The sequence below is a fragment of the Homalodisca vitripennis genome, chromosome 3, assembly GCF_021130785.1.
Source record: "Homalodisca vitripennis isolate AUS2020 chromosome 3, UT_GWSS_2.1, whole genome shotgun sequence".
Classification (NCBI taxonomy): Eukaryota; Metazoa; Arthropoda; class Insecta; order Hemiptera; family Cicadellidae; genus Homalodisca; species Homalodisca vitripennis.
Window position 1 is genome coordinate 114,650,139 of NC_060209.1, and position 21,950 is coordinate 114,672,088.

Genomic DNA, 21,950 nt, shown 5'->3' on the forward strand with positions numbered 1-21,950 from the left:
CTCTACCAATCCATAAATATCACATCCACCAACTAGATAAAAATAAGTTTACCACTAAAACAAATGCATAATCAAGTATAACCAAATATGAAATGAAATCAAGCGTTTGATTTTACTATTCTACTGTTTTGAAAAATATGAGTTATTCAGTGAATCAGCAGGAAATTATAAATGAGAAGAAACAGGAAAAAAGTCAATGCTCTCTATTAGACTCAATGGAAACTAAGAGAATGGGTTTCTACAATTCCCTAATAGATAGCATACGTGTTCAGGAGAACAGTTATTAACTTATGAAACAATACTGGAATATTGTTTATTGACATAGTAGATCTGGCAGAGTGATCAGCATTATCACTGGAAGTAAAAAGCCATACAAAATTCCTTATTCAAAACCTTGCGGTAAGTAATTTGCCAACTGGGAAGAAACAGTTATTACTAACTTTAATTTGAGCAGAGCCACTTGACTGAAGACAAGAAAATGAGTCACACTTCATTTTATCGCTTGTCCTTTTTATATAATACTAGCGGGCCCGGCGCGCTTTGCTGCGCATTTCAATAATTTTTTGCAAAAGTTGCCCGCGGCTTCGCACGCAATTTCCCGTTGAAAACAGTACACTATATTCACTTATTCTTTTTCTATCACATTCTAAACATTGCTGAGATAATTGATAGTCGTTCCATCGTGAGCCTCTTGGGCGTATTATGAAGGTATGTACCATATTCCTGCCTCTATCTAGCTGTTACCCACGGCTTCGCACGCAAATCTTAAGAACCGAAGTCCTTATATTACTTAGTAAATTTTTTTTTTTTACTATAATAAATTTTAGATTAAATTAGTTATATCTCCGATGCCACGATTGAGCTTGCTTTGTTGTCTCGATCGAGAGAATATGTACACACGGAGTTTTGAGAACCATACTTCTGTCAAAAAAAACAACTAAGGTTGATTTTATAACATTCTTTATATTTGTAGCCAATGTAAGATAGTAATTATGATATCTGCATTACTCTTCTGATCAAGCATGAGCATGGTTTATATTAAATAAATATTGCAGTTAAAGGTGAATTTTTACGTCAAATTTGAATTGTATTATCTGGATAGTAAAGTCTATGTTTAACAGTGATTGCAAAAACAGTTTAAACAAAATTTGTCGTTTCTCTTAAGCTTACTCTATGCTTTAAAACTATAAGTGTAATATATGTTTACAAAGAACAGCTGATTAAAAATTTGAAAAGACGTTAACATATGTTTGCTGCAATGCATTTCTTATGGGTATTTCTGTAACCAGTGGGGCGGCATCCTGAATCGGGAAAGGGATGGGCATAGCTTATAAACCTTCTCCGTGGAAAAATACATATACGTACAAATTTTCATCATGATCGGTCCAATAGTTCACGATTCCATAAAGGACAAACATACAAACATTCATTTTTATATATATAGATATAAAGTAGGTTACTAGCTTAAGTTGGGGCAGTGAATAGTGATATTGATGTATCATGTTGTTCCAGGCCACCCACCAAGTCAAGTGGAAACTGTGGAATGAAGACAACCACCATCAGCAGTGTTGTTTTAAATACAATTTACAGTTAGCCTACTAAAAAAGTTAAAACAAATATATATTTAAGACAGTTAAATTTTAATGTGTTTACTTACTATAGAAATAAAACTATTTAATTTTGTTAATCTAAGAGTAATCTTTTATCAGAATTATTGTGAAATGTTTAAAAAGTTCATTGAATATTTTCCAAATTTATTCAGTAATAGAAACTGGATCTAAACGCAACATAACTTGTCATACCATTGGGAGTTGACAATAATAAGATTTTATATTTATAATTTGACTTGTATGTTCAAAGTAACATTGCAATTTGTGAATGTGTCAATAGGAATGAGTTTACAAATTAAGGTGAGTGTTGCAATAAAAATTGTCAAACCCATGATAGAGTATTAGCTGATTACTTTAAAGCATTTTATTGGTCTGAAACAGATTGGCCTCATTTTAGCTTAAAAATACACATGAACAGAAGTTGAAAATAAAACAAAGCTGTAAGACTTTGTGAAATTGTTTCTAAACATATCTGTCAGACAGCATATCTGTTTAAATGAACAAATATACATCATGAAACTGTATAGTTAATATGATTTACACTGTTATTAGAATCTGTCAGACAGCATATCTGTTTAAATGAACAAATATACATCATGAAACTGTATAGTTAATATGATTTACACTGTTATTAGAATCATCTGATACAAACACCATGCTACCATAACACATTAGTCCCTGTGTGCTTTATAATTTGCTTTCTGTGTGTGTAATATTTTAACAAACATTTATTTTTTTTTATTTAAAAATGATTTATTTTGAAAAAAGTGTCTATGTATTTCCTGACATAGTCTACTTTGCATATATGAATGTTTACATAAAAATTATAAAAAAGTTAATTTTGAGATAATAGATATACATACGGTACTATTTTCCATAATAACTAATTTATTATGTGGCACACAAAATATTACACGAAACAAATTTGCAATATACTGTACATGTTTACCTATTTTAGTATGTCACAAATAACAAAAATTTAGACCAAAACTAGCTAGATTTTCAGAAGTTATTCATAACTAATTTATTAGCTAGATATATTGAATAATAATTGTGTAGTAATTAAAGTTAATGTTGTAATTTTCAGTACTAAAGATTTGTTATTATTTATTTTAAATTTAGTATTTTATTTATTTTTATGACAAAAGCTATATTTTATTTAATATAGTTATAGAACAAAGATTGATAATAAAATACTAAATTATATATATATATATATATATATATATATATATATATATATATATATATGTGTGTGTACTGTTTTTATTTGATTATAATTAAAAAGAAAAAAAGTGTTCCCTCTTGGAAACTTTTATAAATTGGTAATTTTGTCCTGGCTCTGTTGTGATATAACAAAAACAAAAAGCTTTTGGGTTGCATTTTAATAATAGGCTACCACTGAATGAGGTGAGTAGTGGAATTATTACAGTAAGACAGTAATAGAGTAATGTTTTACATTGTAGAATCATTCAATGTATTGTTGGACATTTTAATCCATGTTAGCTTTATAGCATGATTTATTAAGTAAAAAAAAAACAGTATTGATGAATAAATTCATATTTTAAGCTTCTGTTTTTGTGCAACAAACAATTTGTTATTTCATGTCCTAAAAACATCTTGCATATAATTTCTGTACTTGACTTATAAACTACAAATAAAACTATATGAAACTTGAAGCTATGTAAACCGAGAAAAATTACATTGTTAGATAAAGCTAGAGATTTTCAAAGATTATCTCATCATATTATTGTATTATTCATGATTATGTGCTTCAAATGGTAAACATGAGATTGGTATGTGTTTGAGTACTTCTGGCTGTGGTAAGTATGTCTAAAAAGTGTTTATTGGTCAAAGAGCATCTACTTCTGACTATTGCAATCTACTTCCAGTCTATGGTATTTCCGGTGCCATAATAGCATTAGCAGTGTTGCCCTGATAAAGAAAACATATGTATACCTAGGTCTGAAAACTCTACTTTAGGCAAAAAATGAGTTCAATAAAGAGTAAAATCAGGTGGGATGGGCAGTCGTTGGGTTAGTGACGTTATCTAGTGTGGGATGTTCAACAATGCTCTAGGTCTTGGAAGATTCCGGGGTGGGGGGCACCCTCCCGGGAAACCCACTCCTTGATCTGATCCCACTCAGACTGTTCAGCCGCTGAGTAGAGCCTTGGTAGTTGTGGATCAATGGTAGACCCATGGTAAGAAGTATCACGGTGTTTCTGACATATCATGGCAAGTTAAGAAATGCACATTGTGGAGTTTTGGAAGGCTTCTAGCCTATTTCTGGTCAAGGCAGTTGTTCTATGGTACTAGGCAGTTGTAGCATAGATAAGGGCTGGAAAAATGCTAGTTAGCTGCTTAGTCTTCTCTGAAAAGGAAGAGGTCGGCTTAATCAGCGAGGAGAAACCATTACAGGAGGCTTTCCTCAGGTTGATGCGGGTGATTGCAGCCAGTGTGGTGGTCAGCGTGCATGGTTTAACACTATTCCCAGGTATTTGGTTTTAAAGGTCAATCATTTTTAAATGAAAAAAATCTATTAAAATTGCTAAAATTAGTAAAAGGTATCAATCCCAAGACAATCCAAACCTAGTCTCAGATGTTAATAACAAGAACTAGTCAACAGAAGTCTCCAATAATGTCCTGTTCCCAGCATTTGTGGAATTATTCTAGGTCTGACCCTTGGACCACGGTGTGATTAGTGTTCCTGTGAGATAAATGTGTTTATCTTTACTGAGATATTAATAGTTGATATGTGCATATTTATTTTAAATTGTAATGAATTTGATTAGATTACTTTTATTAAGAAAATATCATCTTCAGAACATTTTTTCTAAAATGTGTGCTTAGAATTATACTGTATATCAACTTCTAATATGATTAAATAATTTATACATCACTAGAAAGAAGAAAATAAGGGAATTACAGCCGTGTAAGTACTTTATTACAGGTTGACTTACTAAAAATGACCAGAATTCTATAAAGAAGAGTCTTGTCTTTCAGGGTCAGCAATCATCTGATCTGTACTTAAGTTGACAAGGCAGTGAGCGTTACCAAGGCAAATGTCATACATTTATATTATATTTATCTCCAAATTGAGATTCTGTTAATTTTTAAGGTTAAGATAAATTTTAAAAGGTAGTTTATACAATTTATAGCCTAAAACGTTATCAGTGAAAAACAAATATTGCATGAAATTTAACATTTGATCAAATACAGCAGAAATCATATTGCTAGGAATAAAATTAACTTCCTCTATTGTACTGATACAGAATTAAATATTTTTTGGTTTTGATAGGAAATAAAATTAACAAATTATGAAAGTACAAAATATATATTATATAATTTATTCTTTGTGATCGATTTATGAACTAAGGTCACAAAACATTTGTGTACAAAGGAGTGTAACAAAACTTGGCCAAATTACATTACATATTGGCACTTATCCATAGTTTTAAATTATATACAAGTTTTATGTAAAAAAACACTCAAAGTAATACTGCAAAAAACAAAATAATAAATCAAAATTTATTTACACAAATACAGTATATAATGTATTAATATATTAGCTTATAAATATTAACATTTTTAAACCTAAAATACTCTCAATAATTATAAAAAATAATGCCTCACTATATACATTTTATGAAAAAAAGATACCTTCTACATGAAATCTTTGGTTCCATGGTATAAAATACAAAAGCATATTTTTTATGCCAAAAAGTATGAGCACACATATTTGAGTTTCAAAAATACATTCATTACCCTTTATCTTGGGAAAATTAAATGCCATTCTTATCCTTCTGCCTAAAAATTAAATACATTACATGCCTAAGTCTGCTGAATTATCAATGAAATAAGACTTGAAAAAATAAGTGATTTTTGTAACAAGATGAAGATGCAAACATTAACGTATGAGGTACTTACTTAGCACGCTGTATTGTATTTTAATAAATCTAAGGCCTACTAATGATTTATAACAGACAGGCACTGCACCATGTGTAACAGTTTATTGCTATGGCAGATCACACGATGCACAAGGTGTTGTCGTGAATGGGGAATCCCAGTTGAGCCTCTTGCATGATCCGCAGCCGAGGACCCAGAGGAATCCCCAACTTGTGGAGTCGTTCCTCTGTTAAATACGGCAACTCCACTAATCCGACTCTTTCGTTCTCAAACAGCGTGGCGTACTTCTGTAAACCAGAGAATATATTAGCATATTATTAGAAATATCAGGAGTTTTTTATGGAATTTTGTTAAGGAATTAACAACATCAATGTTTAATATAGTACAGATTAAGAAAGTAGGTATCTCAAGTCATGGTTTATGCTTTGAAAATTACATTTTTGGAATACCATAGTAATAATTAATAAAAAGGAATACACATTTTAAAATTTATAATAAACGCGTAGAAAAGGGAAAATCATGCCACTGACTGTAGTGGATCTGACAATGGTTATTTTATAGTGGTAAACAACATCGTCAAACATATATTTCATTGCAAATGCAACATCAGAACTCAAGAGTTTATTGTCATTAAGCACATCTTTTGCAATGGTGCAATAGTCATAGTCAACAATGTTCATTACATGTTGTAGAACACAAAGAAAACTTAAAATAAGAACGTTACAATTGCTGAGCTTGCCTGCAAGAAACCCAAACTCATCTTTACAAAGGTACTGTTATTTATGTCAAAAAATGCACATATCTGTTCTTTTATACAGTATTTTAGCATTATGTTAAATAAAAATTCGAATGGATGCATAATGACATCTACTATCCCCTTAATTATCTTGTTGAAAAACCCATAGAAATCTTCACTTTGAAAAGAACATTCACACAACGTCATACATCCATTTTAAAACATCTCTTATACTAATTTTTTCACTTAAAATTACTTAAAAGAACTATCAGGTACTTGTTTGCTATTATTAATAATATGAGTTGCTACATTAATAACAGGACAGGAATTAAATAACAGTAAAAAATGAATTAGATCAAATATTTAAAAGAACTACATTTGGAAGATATATTTTTGAAGGAGAAAGAAGCATAATGATAACTAAATAAAAATAATGAGTTAATCATACTTATAATAACTAGAATGTTTGTATCAATATTTATCAACACAATAAAACTGTTCATTACTGAAGGAATTGATTAAATTAAGAAAATAGTGAACAATATTTTACAAAATACATTGTATAAAATACAATACAATACAATGTGATTTCTAAAGTATCTAGAATATATCTTGTATATTTCAAACATTACAAAATGGAACTAAATAAACTTTGAAGCACCATAAGAAAGTCATAAACATTTGAAACCATGTGATAAGAAAAAATTAATTGAATTAAAATATAAACACATTTATTAATAAAAAAAAAACATTACAGTAAGGCTATTCAAAGGGCACAAACTGGTTTTCTTACAACATTTTCCTTAAAACAGAAACTGATTGTCAGCCAAATTTTTAGGTGTTAGTGGAGGTTGAAATGAGGTCTCCAAATTATAAGCAAACATTTTTAGACATGATTTTCAAATAGCATTTTGTGAATTAAATGAAACTAAATCATAATTATACAATTTTAGGCTATAAGTAACAAAGTGTAATGGGTTTAACAAAAGTATCTTGATTATTATTTAAGCTCACTGATCAGCTGATTTCGAGAGTTGACAATGTTTGTTTACTTTTATTCCATTATTTTGTGGTTATTTTAACTCGTTCACACATGACATGTACCCCATAGGGTATAAGCGATTTATCATAACTGCTGTTGTGTAACCAATTGGGCTTTCGTAAAGCGTGTCATGCGCCTGATGGATTACATGTTGTTAAGCATTTTCTTATCAGTTATTTTATTGTTTGACTATCTTGGTGGTTTATGAAATGTGAGTCCACGCTTATAGAAATAACTCAGACTATCTTGTACTCCATCAGGACCACAACTGCTTAATTCTTTAGGTAAAAAAAAGTCAAAAGCACATTACAATATAATGTTTGTCATTCTACTGAAGAAAATAAAATTGTAATAAAAACTGGTAAAAATCAGTTTTAACACTATTTTAGTTCAAACAAGTTATTAGTCTCATGTTTATGATATAAAATACAATAATTAGAACAATTTGAATTTCATTTCTGCACTTTATTAAAGCACTGGAGGCGCATTGGTGCTCATCTGGACACGTGAAACAGTAGGTGTTGACCCGTTTTGCCTTCTTTAGTGGCATGTTCATTCACAAGACCTCCATAACAGGAACGTCACCTCTTTCTTGATGTATGGGCCAATCCGACTCGGTTGGCGAGACAGTGTTTGAGCTCCTGTCATCCCTGGACTTGTAGGGTTACATTCTGCGGCATTTTTTACTGGAGTTTCGTTCAGGAGTTGGATCAGACTTGAAGATGATATAAGCTTTTTTATCAGCTCTTCCCTAACTCGTAGAATATCCTACTTATTGTTTGGCTCACTAGCATCACTGAAAATGACCAGTGCATAGACAACACAGGTCCCTAGCAGTAATTCTACTGCTACCTTCTTGTACTATTTGCTGCTGTAAGAGAGTGTAATAGAAAGACAGACATTGGGTCTAAAATGTCTACACCCTTTTTGATGTTGTTGTAGCTTAGAACAGTTGTGGGTTTTAAAAATGGTTCCCATTTTCTGTTTGTTTTCCCAGATGGAACCAAGACACTGGAGTCCTCTGTTTGTATTGAGACTATGTATACCTTTCTTTTATCTACCTATTTTACGACGTTGACTCTGTTCTCATTTCCTTGAGCAAATACTTCCCCTTTCTTTAGTTTCTTGCTCGTCAGTTCTACTGCATTTCCCTGCTGATTTATTCTTGTTCCCTCTGTCGAAGTGCTACACAAGTAGGTTTTTTGATTTAGCAATTGTTCAGCTATTTCGATAGTTGCTCTCACCAATCTATCATCAGTTGTTCACAATATTAGAACCATTTACAATGTCATTTTCATCAAGTGAGACCATTGCCACTATCTCCTGTTGACTCCTTATAGCTATCACTGACAGAAGGTACATACTCACTTCCACTTACTTATTTATGACACTTTTTACGGCATATTTATGTATTATTTTAATTTGTGCTTTCCATTAGTAAAATTCAGGGTTGATAACATTAATAAGGACAATTGGATAAACTATGAACTTAAAAAAGAAAAGGAAGAATTAATTGCATTAAGTCAGACTGTTAGGTTAACTAAAGATAGGGCTACAAAAGAATTACTTAATGAAAGAAAAAAAAGATATCATTTAAATGCCATTGATGCAAAAAAGGAATTTATAGATAATAAAATCATGAATTCTGATAATGTCTGCAAATCTACTTGGAAAATAATAAATAAAGAAATAAAACCTAAAATAGAAAGAAACAATGACATTAGATTGATTGCAGATGGCCAAATGAGCTCCGATCCATACAAAGTTTGTGAAATATTTAATAGTCACTTCATAAATGTTGTAGATGACAGTATAGTTCAAAATTTCCTTATCTGTGTTAACCATAATAGTAATAATTTAAATACTCAAAATCCACCCAACAAACAGCTTCGTATAAAGCCTTTAAGCGAAATCGAACTTGATAAAGTCATATCATCTTTTAAAAATAAATTCTCTGCGGGGTATGACGATGTCCCTATGCCTATTATAAAAAATGCAAAATATCTATTGATTAAACTGTAACGACCCGAACCCAATATTAACAATAATTCAAGAAATTATGCTTTATTTGGTTATATAAAAATTTCATCCATTTGGTAAAATTTAACTAAAGACAATAATAATTGTAAAGTGTACAGCCCTGTTGAGGAGGTCAGCAGTAAGACTGCTGACAATGCAGAGTCAGCACCTGCGTGTGCTGGGAAGCTAGTCTAGTTCAGGCCTCAGACTCGTAGACATGTAACTCTCTGTTGCCCTATTTTAAAACTTTTCTAAATTCTTTCAATAATGTAATTCAATACTTTATATCATTCAGAAGTGCTCTCCCCTTTTTAACCAATGTAAATTGTGTGATTTCTATAAATTAATCTTTAATAAACAGTGTTTTTTTAAATTCAAACGTTGTTGCACAAACTTTATTTCTTTTTCCGGAATCATCCGGTGGTGGCAGCGGATACCAATTAATCCCCAAATCGGTCGCGTTACAGATTTGGTGGCAGTGCGGTGGGATGATCGCGTAACCTTGGGACAATTTAACTGTACAGTTGATTGATTTCCCGACGCCGAAGTGACCACGTGAACATCAAAAATTATTTAAACAGTGTAATCCAGTGTCAAGTATAGTTTTAACAGTTAGGAAAAGTGTTTCCAAGTTGGATTTTGCAAAATTTTGGTATAAAAAGTGCAACAAGGAGATGATGGAATTGGATAAAGGAATCTACACGTGAAGACGCCAAGCCGAGAAAGGACGCCGAGAAAGGACGCCATCTTGCCATCTTCATCACGTCGCCAGCCTAGGAGACGGAAGCGGAGCAACCAACCAACATCGTGGGTGACGCTGACAACAACCAACATCATCTGTCCACAGCCTCTAGCAACCATGGCAGTCACAATGGCGGCGATATTTGGTGAGCCTTTGTTCACGTTCAGAAATTAAATAAATATAATAAAGAAACATTGGCTATACTTTTAAACTAATTTTACCAAATATTCTACGTTAATTATATAATAAAATAAGACATAGAAATAAGAGAGAATAAAGGTGCTGTGGTGTAATAGTGAATGCAGCATTGAATGATAGCACAATTTCTTATTAATTTTGTGATCAATTATTAAGTAACAAGTAAATTAAATTAAATTGCTCTAACATGGAGTAACAATGTGCACTTCAATGTCAGGTCGTCACTTCCAGGGCACCTATTTCTCATTTTAAAATTAAGATAAGAATAATTATTAAATAATGTTTTGTAGGAATTGCCAATGTTTCCAGATAAAAAAATTATTTATTAAATCTTTGTAATGTAGAAGCACTCTTTAAAACAAGTGTCATAGTTTTGATAAAATTAATATTTTGAGTTTAGATAATTGTTATTGAGAAATATTTGTTTTAAAATTAATTTGAATTTGAAGTTAGACGCTATTCCAGTGCGTTATTCAAAATCTATACGTCACATTAGTATACTTGTACTGTGTAAATCGATATTGTTAATTGATTAGGCATTGCTAATCTACTAATTAGTTTTATATGATGTATATGGATTATTATCACTAACATCAATTGATGATGATTGATTGATAGGATTGGGTATATATAGGCTATCAATCATTGATTGGTTATCAGAAAATTTATTTTGATAGAAAACTTTTGGGATTTTGAAGAAAAAATAGTATTATTAGTCATAAATTCAGTCGTATATTTTAAATCGAACTTCGTAAAATTTTGTAGTTTCCTAAATTAAATGTTAGATTATTAAGATCATTATAACAAATCAACAATGAGTTCTACAGTAACGTTTGAAGGAAAAAACCATTGAATTTCAAGAGGCTTTTGATGCAATTTCAACCAAAGTCAGGTCTCTTCAAGACTGCATAGACGAAACCATCGCGGGAAATTCTGTGCTGAACAAAACAGGAATGTCACCATCCGCTATGGATATGACAATCGGAGCAGCAAGCAGGCCATCATTTGAGCTAGTGTCTAGCATTACTCCCTACGATGGAGAGAGAGCCGATCTACTCATGCCATTCTTCGACAGCATTCAAGGCATAGGAGAACTGAGCAATTGGAACGAAACACAAACATTACAAGTATTGAAATTAAAGTTAATTGGTAGTGCACTACAGTTTTCAAAATCAGATGAAAAATGCAAAAAACGCCACAACACTTAAAGAAATTAAGTCTGCTCTAACAGAAAGGTTTGGAGATAGCCTACCAGATCACTATTATTTTGAACAGTTAGCTAGCATCAGACAAAATAAAGGAGAGACTATCGAACAATTCTCTGACAGAGTAAAGAGGGTCAGTGACAAAACACTGAGAACCACCAATAACGAAGAAGTAAATAGAGTATTAATAGAAGAAGCTGACCGAAGAACAATGGAAGCCTTTGTCAGAGGACTTTACGGAGAAATTGGCAGACAAACAAGGATTAAGTTTCCAAAGAATTTTAGAGAAGCAGTGACTACCGCAATAGCAATAAATAACTTAGAAAAAAGGCCAAATCCATTTGAAGAAAAACCAAGGAAAGTTTTTGGAAACAATTTAACAAGTAAATGCTACAATTGTGGAAAGATAGGACACGTAGCAAAAGACTGTAGATGTAGAAGCTCTACAGACAGGCAGATGAAGGAATGTGGATATTGCCGTAGAAAAGGGCACAGAGAATCAGAATGTAAATCAAAGGCAAACTCCACACGTCCTCACTGCAGCTTCTGCAAGAAGCAAGGTCATACGGCTGATAATTGCTGGGCCAGAACAAAGAACACGGGTAACGAAAGAGGTCAACCTTCAGGAAGCGGTTATAGTTCAAGAAACGCTCTACCGTTAAACTACAGCGGGGAACCCAGAAGCGCCGCTGGCAACCCCGTGAGGAAGTAAATCTGAACCTACACAAGATAAGGTTTGGACAGGCGAAGAAAAAACCTAAAATTGCATACATCACTGAGCAGGAAAACAACTATGAACTACTAGCTCATGGAACCATTGGGAGTGTCAATGGGCCAGTAATAATTGATACTGGGGCACAAATCTCGATGATAGAGAAAACGGTCACCCAAGGACCTATCTCACCGACTGATGTTCGTGTACATGGCATCACAGGAGCCATAATGCACACCTACGGTCAAGTAAAACAGACTATAAAGCTAGGAGACACAGAAATTACGTGTACGTTTATAGTAGCGGACTTGCCTGAAGATTATATTGCAGTTATAGGGTATGATGTGCTTAGGTGGAAAAGAGCTGTCATTGATTTAGAACGATATGTCTTAAGTATTGAAGGTTGTGACGCAGTCGACCTATACGAACGAGACAAAGAAACTACAAATGATTGTGTGAGTGGACTCGGTATAGCCACCAAGCGAACTCAAACCTTCCAAGTAGAACCCGATCGCTCAATCAACGCGCAAGTGAAGCCTAACGAAAACGAAAACTTGCCTGAAAATCTTCCAGCATACTGCAGAACTAACCTCAACATACCTGCCCGTTCAGAAATGGTAGTACAACTAAAATTGGGGAAAAATGTGAAACAACGAAAGCAAGAAATTGAGAACAAAGTTGTAATTACAGAACCAGCACTTGTAAAAATTCATGGAATTTATGTAGCCAGAAGTCTAACTAAAGTAAGAAATGGAACTTGTTGGACGAAAGTAGTTAATACAAGCCCAGAAGATTTAGTAATGTACAAGAACACTTTGATCTGTAAATTAGAAGAACCTCATTTAAAACCAAAGAATTCGACAGAACCAAAAAGGGTCAACACAGTATCTAAAAAAAAGCGACGAATTCAGAAGAAAAGTAGAAGAAAAGATAGAGCATTTGAGACCAGAAGAAAAAGCAAAGATTAGAAACGTACTTCATCGATTTGGAAATTTGTTTAGCCTTGGAGGAATTGAAAATTTAGGATGTACAGCAAAAGTAAGCCACAAAATTAACACAGGAGACCACCCTCCCATTAACAAAAGGCCATACAGAGTGCCTCATGCACAGAAACAAGTGATACAAGATCTGATAGAGGAACAACTAGATAAAGGAATCATAATACCGAGTGTATCACCATGGTCAGCACCAGTGGTCATAGTGCCAAAGAAACCTGGTCCCGATGGTGTTGTAACTCACAGAATGTGCATCGACTACAGAGATCTGAACTCATGCACAGTACCAGAAGTTTATCCTTTACCAGATATCCACGAAACACTTGACATGCTTGGTGGAAGTAAATTCTTTTACTGCACTAGATATGAATTCGGGATTCTTCCAAATTAAAATGCATCCTGACAGCCAAGAGAAAACAGCTTTCAGTACTCCAACAGGACATTATGAATATACCAGAATGCCCATGGGTCTTATAAACTCCCCTGCAGTTTTCCAGAGGTTGATTGATACCACTTTATCAGGACTGAAAGGAAAGTCTTGTCTACCATATATGGATGACATCTTAGTCTACAGCCCGACAATAGAACAGCATGCACAAGATTTGAGTGACGTGCTAGAGAGGTTTAAAGAGGTAAACTTAAGTGTGCAGCTAAAGAAATGCCAAATTGCAAAACCCGAAATTAATTTCTTAGGACATATAATCACGAATCAAGGAGTAAAGCCTTGTCCGAAAAAGATTGAAGCTGTAAAGGAGTTCCCTCAGCCAAAGAATGAGAAAGAAATCAGAGGATTCATTGGATTATGCAGTTACTACAGAAGGCATGTTCCAAACTTTGCGGACATAGCCAAACCATTAACTAAATTGATCAAAAAGAATGAAAAATTTAATTGGACACCAGATTGTGAGACAGCTTTCAAAAAACTAAAAGAAAAACTAACCACTGAACCCTTGTTGATCTACCCAGATTTTTCAAAAATCTTTCATTCTTAGCACAGATGCCAGCAACGTAGCGATTGGTGCAGTGCTAGGACAAGAAATAAACGGTGTAGAACATCCTATAGCGTATGCATCAAGACAGTTGAATTCCGCAGAACAAAAACTACAGTGTAACCGAAAGAGAGTTATTAGCTGTAGTTTGGGCAGTTAAATACTTCAGATGTTACCTCTATGGAAGATCCTTTTCTCTTTACACGGATCACAGTGCAATCAAATGGCTACTATCATTAAAAGATCCTTCAAGTAGATTAACAAGATGGGCTTTGAAATTAGCTGAGTATGACTACAAAGTTTACCACAAACCCGGTGTGAAAAACAAAAAATGCAGATTGTCTAAGTAGAGTAGTATACAAAAATGAGTGTGAAAAGTTACCTTTATTAGATATAGACGCGATTAAAGCAGCTCAAAAGAAAGATAAAGAATGTCAAAAACTGAAAATGCATGAACATTTCAAAACAAGTCCCCAAGGAGTAGTGTACTTCAAGAAAGAAGATGAAAAATTAATTGTAATACCAAGAGAATTGAGAGAGAAAGTAATACGACTACATCATGATTTGCCAACGAGTGGACATGGAGGAATAAAGAAGACCATATTAAGAATTCAAGACAAATTCTACTGGCCAAAAATGAGAGCAGATGTAACAGCATTCGTACGATCATGTGACTCATGCAACAGACGAACAGATTATGGAAAATCAAAGGCACCATTAGGGAAGTTTCAAGAAGTGAGTGAATTTGGTTATAGATTAGCATGTGACATAGTAGGTCCCTTACCGTTAACTAGATCAAATAACAAGTACATATTAACTGTTATCGACCATTTCACAAGATTCGGAATATTTATAGCATTACCAGATCAAACAGCTGAAACCATAGCACGAGCATTTGTTCAGAAAGTTGTAACGTCAATCGGAGTACCAAAAGAATTAATTACAGACCAAGGGAAAAATTTCACATCAGAACTGATTCAGAGTGTTTGCAAACTACTGAAAATAAAAAAATTACAGACAACTGCTTACCATCCTATGAGTAACGGACGGACAGAGAGAGTACACCGAACCATCCCTAAAATGCTGAGCCACTTTGTTAACAAAAACCAGTCAGACTGGGACGAACTGTTACCCATGATCAACATGGCATACAACAGCCAAGAACACGAGTGTACAGGGTACACACCTTTTGAAATGGTGTACGGAAAGAAGATGGAAACGCCCTTAGAAGCAGATCTCACTATAACTGAGGACACAGATGTCTACTCAGATTACGTAGAAGATCTACGAACCAGATTAAAAGAGATTCAAGAAATATCGAAACACTGCCAGGAAAAGGCAAGGAAAGCTCAAAAGAAGCATTACGACAAGAAGTCGAAAGAAAGTGAGTATTATGTCGGACAGTTAGTGTACCTGCATGTACCACACATAAAAAAGGGAAGAGTTAAAAAAACTCTCACAGTTATGGAAAGGTCCATACAAAATAGTAGAAATCGTATCTGAGTTAAATGTAATTTTAAGAATAAGAGGGAAAAACGTCAAAGTGCACGTGAATAGAATCAAGCCAGTAGTTGAACTGAAAAACAAAGAAGAAGAAAGCGAAGATAGCGTAGAAGAATTCCATGGGAATAAAAATGAAGAAGCACTAGGAATTCCTAGGAAGGAAGCAAGAAGAGGAATAAGCCTCGAAGAAGCAAGTGATGCAGAAGAGGAGGTTGAAGATCCAACAGTACCAAGCCAAGCAGCAGAGCAAGCTGGACCGAGTGGATTACAACCTGCCCAAGAAAGAAGCAATGAAAGACCAGTCAGGGAAAAGAGGAAGCCATCCAGACTGGAAGACTATGAAGTTGAGTTGTAAATAGAAGCATACAAGTTGTATTATAATAATGTAGAAGTAAAGTGTTATATCATGAGAGAAGTAAGAAAAAGCCGAAGTTGTTGTGTATTCTCGAAATTTCATCTTGTAGGATTACAACTCAGTAGCGAATGAAGTGAAAAATGATCAGTTTGACAGAAGTGAAAATGTGAAACGAATGTTGCTGAATGAGTTTGAATGTTGTGTGAGAGAAAACAAAAAAAAGGGATCCCTAAAGACTAAAAAGTGTCTGAGTACATCCACACAAGCACATGAGATTACTGAGAGTACTAATACAGAAGGCCGGAAGAAAAAAAGTTGCAAGAAGTGAAAGGACAAATCGAGTTATTTTAAGAAGATCAATTGTGTTATATTACAATAAGGAGAAGTTAGTTAAACAACACTGAATATGCATAACATAAATGATAAGTTAGATTATAGATGTCAAGTATAACTTTGTTACAGGACTAATGATTATTACGATGGTCAAAGCAGCTGAAATGAGCCAAGGAGTTGTGTTTAGAAAGCTAGAAGACTCTGTGATATCCGGAGATGAATGGAGAATCGTTTTAGACTTTGATCTAGTAGAAATCCTTGATGAACTGATACCATTAAAAGAAAGATGTGTAGAATTAGAACAGTTTAAAAATATCAGTGTGAACGTCTGGGATGAAGACTTCGAGTTTGAATATATAAGAGTGAAGGAAGGAATCGAGCAGTATGAGAGTGATATAACTGACTTATTAAAACTTTTGCCACCTGTAGGACATTCTAGAAATAAGCGTGGACTTATAAATGCAGGAGGTTATGCATTAAAGTGGTTATTTGGTGTACCGACTAGTGAAGATTTAGAACATGTAAATACCAAGGTAGACGAACTAAAGTTAATAAGTGGTACAGTTGTTAGTTCGCGTCATACACAAATAACTTTGATGAAAGATATTAATTCTAGAATTGTAAGTAACACTAAAGCTATTCATGAGATAATGATTAAGTTATCTACAGCCAACGACAGGTTAATAACATCATTAACAAACTTCAATGAACAGAATATAATGATGCATCAGTCCTTAGCAAAACATATGGCAATTACAACAATGTTAAGACATTTAGGTCAAACTGTTGATGAAGCTAAGCTAAGAGTAGTAGAGTTTAGGCAAGCATTAGAACTTATATATTCTGGTAAGATAAGCAGTAAACTACTAAATCCACATGATTTCACAAAGGTTTTGAATAAAATTGAGAAGAGTATACCATCTCATTTGAAACTAATTGTTCCTGTAAATGATGAAGATATATTTTTGTATTATGATCTTTGTACAGCGCAAGCATTAGCTAATCCAGCTAGCATAAGATTGATTGTTACAGTACCATTAAGCTCAATTGATAGACAATTTGAAACCTATAAAATAGAAGTGATACCACTTTATCAACCTAAGTTAAGACATTGGTTAGTTTGGAAAATTGAACACGATTACTTGTTGATATCTAAAGATAGGCAGTACTATGTACCTCTCACCTCAGATGAATATGTTCAATGTAGGCACAGTTATGTTAACATTTGTCCAAATTCAATAAGTGTACTACACCATACAGTCGATGGTTGCATCTATTCACTGTTTATGGGATTAAGTTCGGTAACTCAAAAGTGTAACAGAGTTCTAACTGAGAATGTAAATTCACCGTTTTGGTTACAAAATGGCAATGACTGGATTTATAGTGTTGCAGAACCTTACAAAGTAATATTAAATTGTTTTAGAAATATTGAAGATGATACATCTGTAATTAAAACAGACATTGTAAAAGATTATTTAGAAGTTGTTGTTAACACCTCAGGTATCATAAAACAAGTATCAAGGTGTGATATTTTTGGAAAAAGTGGTAAGATATTTTCAAGAATCAGAGGGAATATAGTTTATAAAAGAAATATTACGCACCTTCATATACCGAAAATAAAACATATTGCAGCCCAATGAAACCGCTCTTATATTATTAAACAATAACTTAACTTTTGAAACGCTAAAAGATATTAAAAAGAATCTAATTGATGGTCATATAGAAATAGGACTAAATTCATTATTGCAAGGATCTAATATAAACCGACCTGTCGTCATTAATGTAAATAAAAATTATAACTTCATTGTCATATATGTAGTTGTAAGTTTAAATTGTGTACTGCTCGTAGTTTTTATATGTCATAGGAGAGTAAGACGCCTTTGCACGACCAGTCGGCAGCAAAGACAAACTCAGAGCACAAGCGGCCCAGACCAGAGCCAACTGACGGTGAGGGTGGAGGAAGGAACTCCATTAGCAGAGATCATCCACGAAGCCTCCTTTGTTCGGATGACCCCCCCCTCATGATTAAATAGTGGAGGAAAATGTGAACATTTTTAAAATCTTTAAAGTAACAAATCAAAAGACTCTGACCGGCTTGTGACTCTGAAAAGAAATATTGTATATTAGTAATAATCCTAAATCTTAGTAGTATCATGATTATGTAAACTTAGATTAGAAATATGTATTAATAATTTGGGGAAACACTTCAAAGAAAAGAAAACATTTTTAAGTTACAAATAAGTCATTATTATACGAATGTAATAGATTCAAGATGTGCCATCACTTTAATCCTATGACACATCTTTTCCAGAGGAGAGGGTGATGTAACGACCCGAACCCAATATTAACAATAATTCAAGAAATTATGCTTTATTTGGTTATATAAAAATTTCATCCATTTGGTAAAATTTAACTAAAGACAATAATAATTGTAAAGTGTACAGCCCTGTTGAGGAGGTCAGCAGTAAGACTGCTGACAATGCAGAGTCAGCACCTGCGTGTGCTGGGAAGCTAGTCTAGTTCAGGCCTCAGACTCGTAGACATGTAACTCTCTGTTGCCCTATTTTAAAACTTTTCTAAATTCTTTCAATAATGTAATTCAATACTTTATATCATTCAGAAGTGCTCTCCCCTTTTTAACCAATGTAAATTGTGTGATTTCTATAAATTAATCTTTAATAAACCAGTGTTTTTTAAAATTCAAACGTTGTTGCACAAACTTTATTTCTTTTTCCGGAATCATCCGGTGGTGGCAGCGGATACCAATTAATCCCCAAATCGGTCGCGTTACAAAACCATTGATGCATGTTATTAACTCTTCTTTTGTAAGTGGAATATTTGCAAAAAACTGAAAATTTCTAAAATAAAAACAGTTTTTAAGAAAGGTAGTACAACTGATCCTACTAATTATCGTCAATTGTCAATACTGCCAACCTTCTCCAAAATATTTTGAGCGTGTAATGCATATTAGGTTAGTGGAATTCTTAGAAACTAATGGGTTATTTGAGGAGGAGCAGCATGGGTTTAGGTCGGGTAGATCTGTCATCACTGCTGGAATTGAGTTTGTGGAGTCAGTTTCTGGATTCTGTGGACTCGGGTAATCGTGCTTTTGGTATATTTATGGACCTCAGCAAAGCATTTGACAGAGTCTGCCATAATACTCTCAAGGCTCTATACTTGGCCCCTTATTATTTCTGTGCTATATTAATGGTTTTACCGAATACTGTATTAAATTTAAATAGTAAAATGTGGTTTGTATGCAGATGACTGTAACTTAGTTATATCTCATAAATCTCTAAACGAAATAGAAAATATAGCAAACCAAAATATGACATCAATATATAATTATTTTTGTGAAAAAAAATTTTGTCACTTAATGCAGATAAAAACTAAATATATTTCATTTTGTACACACAAAAATAAACTCAGTCCACAGCCAAAAATTGAGGTTCAAAACACACAAATAGAAAGAGTAGATCAGATTAAATTTTTAGGTTTGACATTGGATGAATGCTTAACTTGGGATGGAATGCTTAAGGTAATTCAAAGGAAAATATCTTCTGGTCTTTACGCATTGAAATCAATTTCAAAATATTGTAATCTGGAAACTTTAAAAATGGTTTATTACTCACATATTCACTCGCATATTTCTTTTTGGTGTTGCTTTGTACGGAGCAACCAGTAATTACTAATTTGCAAAGTATTTTGCTGTTACAAAAAAAAAGGCTATGAGGGTTATGTTAAATTTACAGAGACAGGAGTCAGTGAAACAAATATTTTCGGATTTAGGTATTTAAACTATTTATGGGCTTTACATTATGGACACGATATTAGAAGTAAGGAAAGCTAATTACAGCTTACCTAGATTAGGCACCTTCCATAACTATTCAAGTAGACACCGTAATCAATTGGCAGCTCCACAGATTAATTTGCAGTTCACAAGGAAAAAACCAATAGTTGCAGGCATTAGATTTTACAATAATTTTACCTAAAGATATCTTAGCAATTGACAATTTTCAAAAACTTTAAAAAATAAGCTAAAGCAGTATTTGATCAGTAGACCCACTTTATTCATTTGATGAGTTTTTGTCTTTAGTTAGTAGCCTTAAGGACTGAAATGTAAAATACACAAAATAATCTTGTACATAATGATAACCGTTATAATGATCGATTTGTCATGGGCCTAGAATATAAATTTTTTTAGATTGAGTAAGGCATTATGCACCTTGTATTATCTTATAATACCATAGTTATTGTAATGTATGGTATATTGTAAACTGACGCCATTTTATGTTTGTTACATGTTATGTACAAATTATGAATAAAGTGAATTTGTATTTGTATTGTACTTCAAAATCAGTTAATTCTTATACGTCCAGAAAATCGTCCAAGGCTTCATCAATATCTTGACTGCCCATTTTAGTTGAAATACCTCACAACACAATCTATTTTAACTTTGCACTTCAACTCACAGATAATATTTGTACAAGTAACTGAAGTAGAATTAATTTTGGTGTCAATGCACAGAATTATAAAATCTTGTCCCTTTGCTTTGTAAATGTTATATACATAAAATAAAACAAATTTTTACATTAAGTAAATTGTATTTCTCTGGAGTTGACAAGGGGTGATTTTCAAGTTTTGGTTAACATTTATGGACATTTTTTGCCAGCCAATTATTGGTTGGCATGGTAATATGACATGATAAAATTTAACTAAGTAATAATAATTTATAGCCATAAACTAACAGTAAATGCATAAGAAAGTTAGATTTCAACAAACGATAAGGTTAAAAAACTAACTAAAACTGGGTGCAAAAGAAAAAGAAATAAAAGGTGCAAGAATCGTACCTCATACCCTAACTTTTTCAAGAAGAGCCTCAGCAGTGGGGGCTCGTCTCCGAAGAACTTAGTGAGTTTCTTGACACGCTCAGGATTACTGTTGGACTGCTCCACACTAAGCCTGTTGAGCGTCCGCGGCATGGACTGTGAACGTGTGGCGGCCATGTTGCTCTGAGTGCGCAGAGCAGCTAACTCTCCACGAATCACCTCCATTTTCCTGCCATACCATAAAGCAGTTAATAATACTGTAAAAATGATATAATATAGATTTTTGTTTCCAAAATAAGGTAGAAATACTGTCAAATATGATACTTTAAAGAAACTACAAGTACTCATTTCTGCCCACTACGCGTGTATAGCGCAACTCATAGCCAGTTCAGTGCCGCCTGTATTGTCAATCTGGCTTGTTCCATTCATCTGCAGTGATTGTTTTTGCTGGTGCTGTTCTTGTTTTTTATGATGGCAAGTTTAAGTGAACAACGTGCAGTTGTGAAATTTTGTTTTTTATTTGGAAAAAATGCTGGGTGAAACTGTTTTAATGTTAAAAAAAACAGCTTACCAAGATGACACTATAGGTAAAAGTCAAGTGTACGAGTGGACTGCTCGATTTAAAAGTGGGTGACATGTCGGATTGATGACAAGCCTCGTTTCTGGACGTTCATCAACTGCCCAAATCGACGAAAAATATTGAAAAAAATTCAACAACTTGTGCTTACAGACTGCCAACAGACAATTGATTAACTTTCAGAGATTAGTGGGTTAT

General features: G+C 33.4%; 2 protein-coding genes across 2 annotated transcripts in view; one reads left to right on the forward strand and one right to left on the reverse strand.

Moving 5' to 3' along the window:
• The window catches only part of LOC124357344 (MD-2-related lipid-recognition protein-like), a 37,478-nt gene extending 34,295 nt beyond the window's left edge, over window positions 1–3,183 (forward strand). Inside the window, exon 4 of the mRNA XM_046809052.1 lies at window positions 1,513–3,183. Coding sequence (XP_046665008.1) covers window positions 1,513–1,602 — 90 coding nt within the window. The 3' untranslated portion in view covers window positions 1,603–3,183. The remainder of the gene's footprint in view (window positions 1–1,512) is intronic.
• Window positions 3,184–5,236: 2,053 nt separating this feature from the next.
• Window positions 5,237–21,400, reverse strand: LOC124358324. The gene is made up of 2 exons (XM_046810623.1): window positions 21,197–21,400; window positions 5,237–5,804 (listed from the first exon to the last, which is right to left on the reverse strand). Exons 1-2 carry the CDS (start codon window positions 21,398–21,400, stop codon window positions 5,637–5,639), a joined length of 372 nt encoding a protein of 123 aa, XP_046666579.1. The 3' UTR covers window positions 5,237–5,636.
• Between the last annotated feature and the right edge of the window lie 550 nt (window positions 21,401–21,950).

Excerpts from the sequence above, each read along its gene's own strand:
- LOC124358324 (XM_046810623.1), bottom strand. The coding sequence starts at position 21,400 with ATGGAGGTGATTCGTGGAGAGTTAGCTGCTCTGCGCACTCAGAGCAAC. Across the intron at positions 5,805-21,196 it reads TGAAAAAGTTAGGGTATGAG|AAGTACGCCACGCTGTTTGA; the intron begins GTACGATTCTTG and ends TCTGGTTTACAG.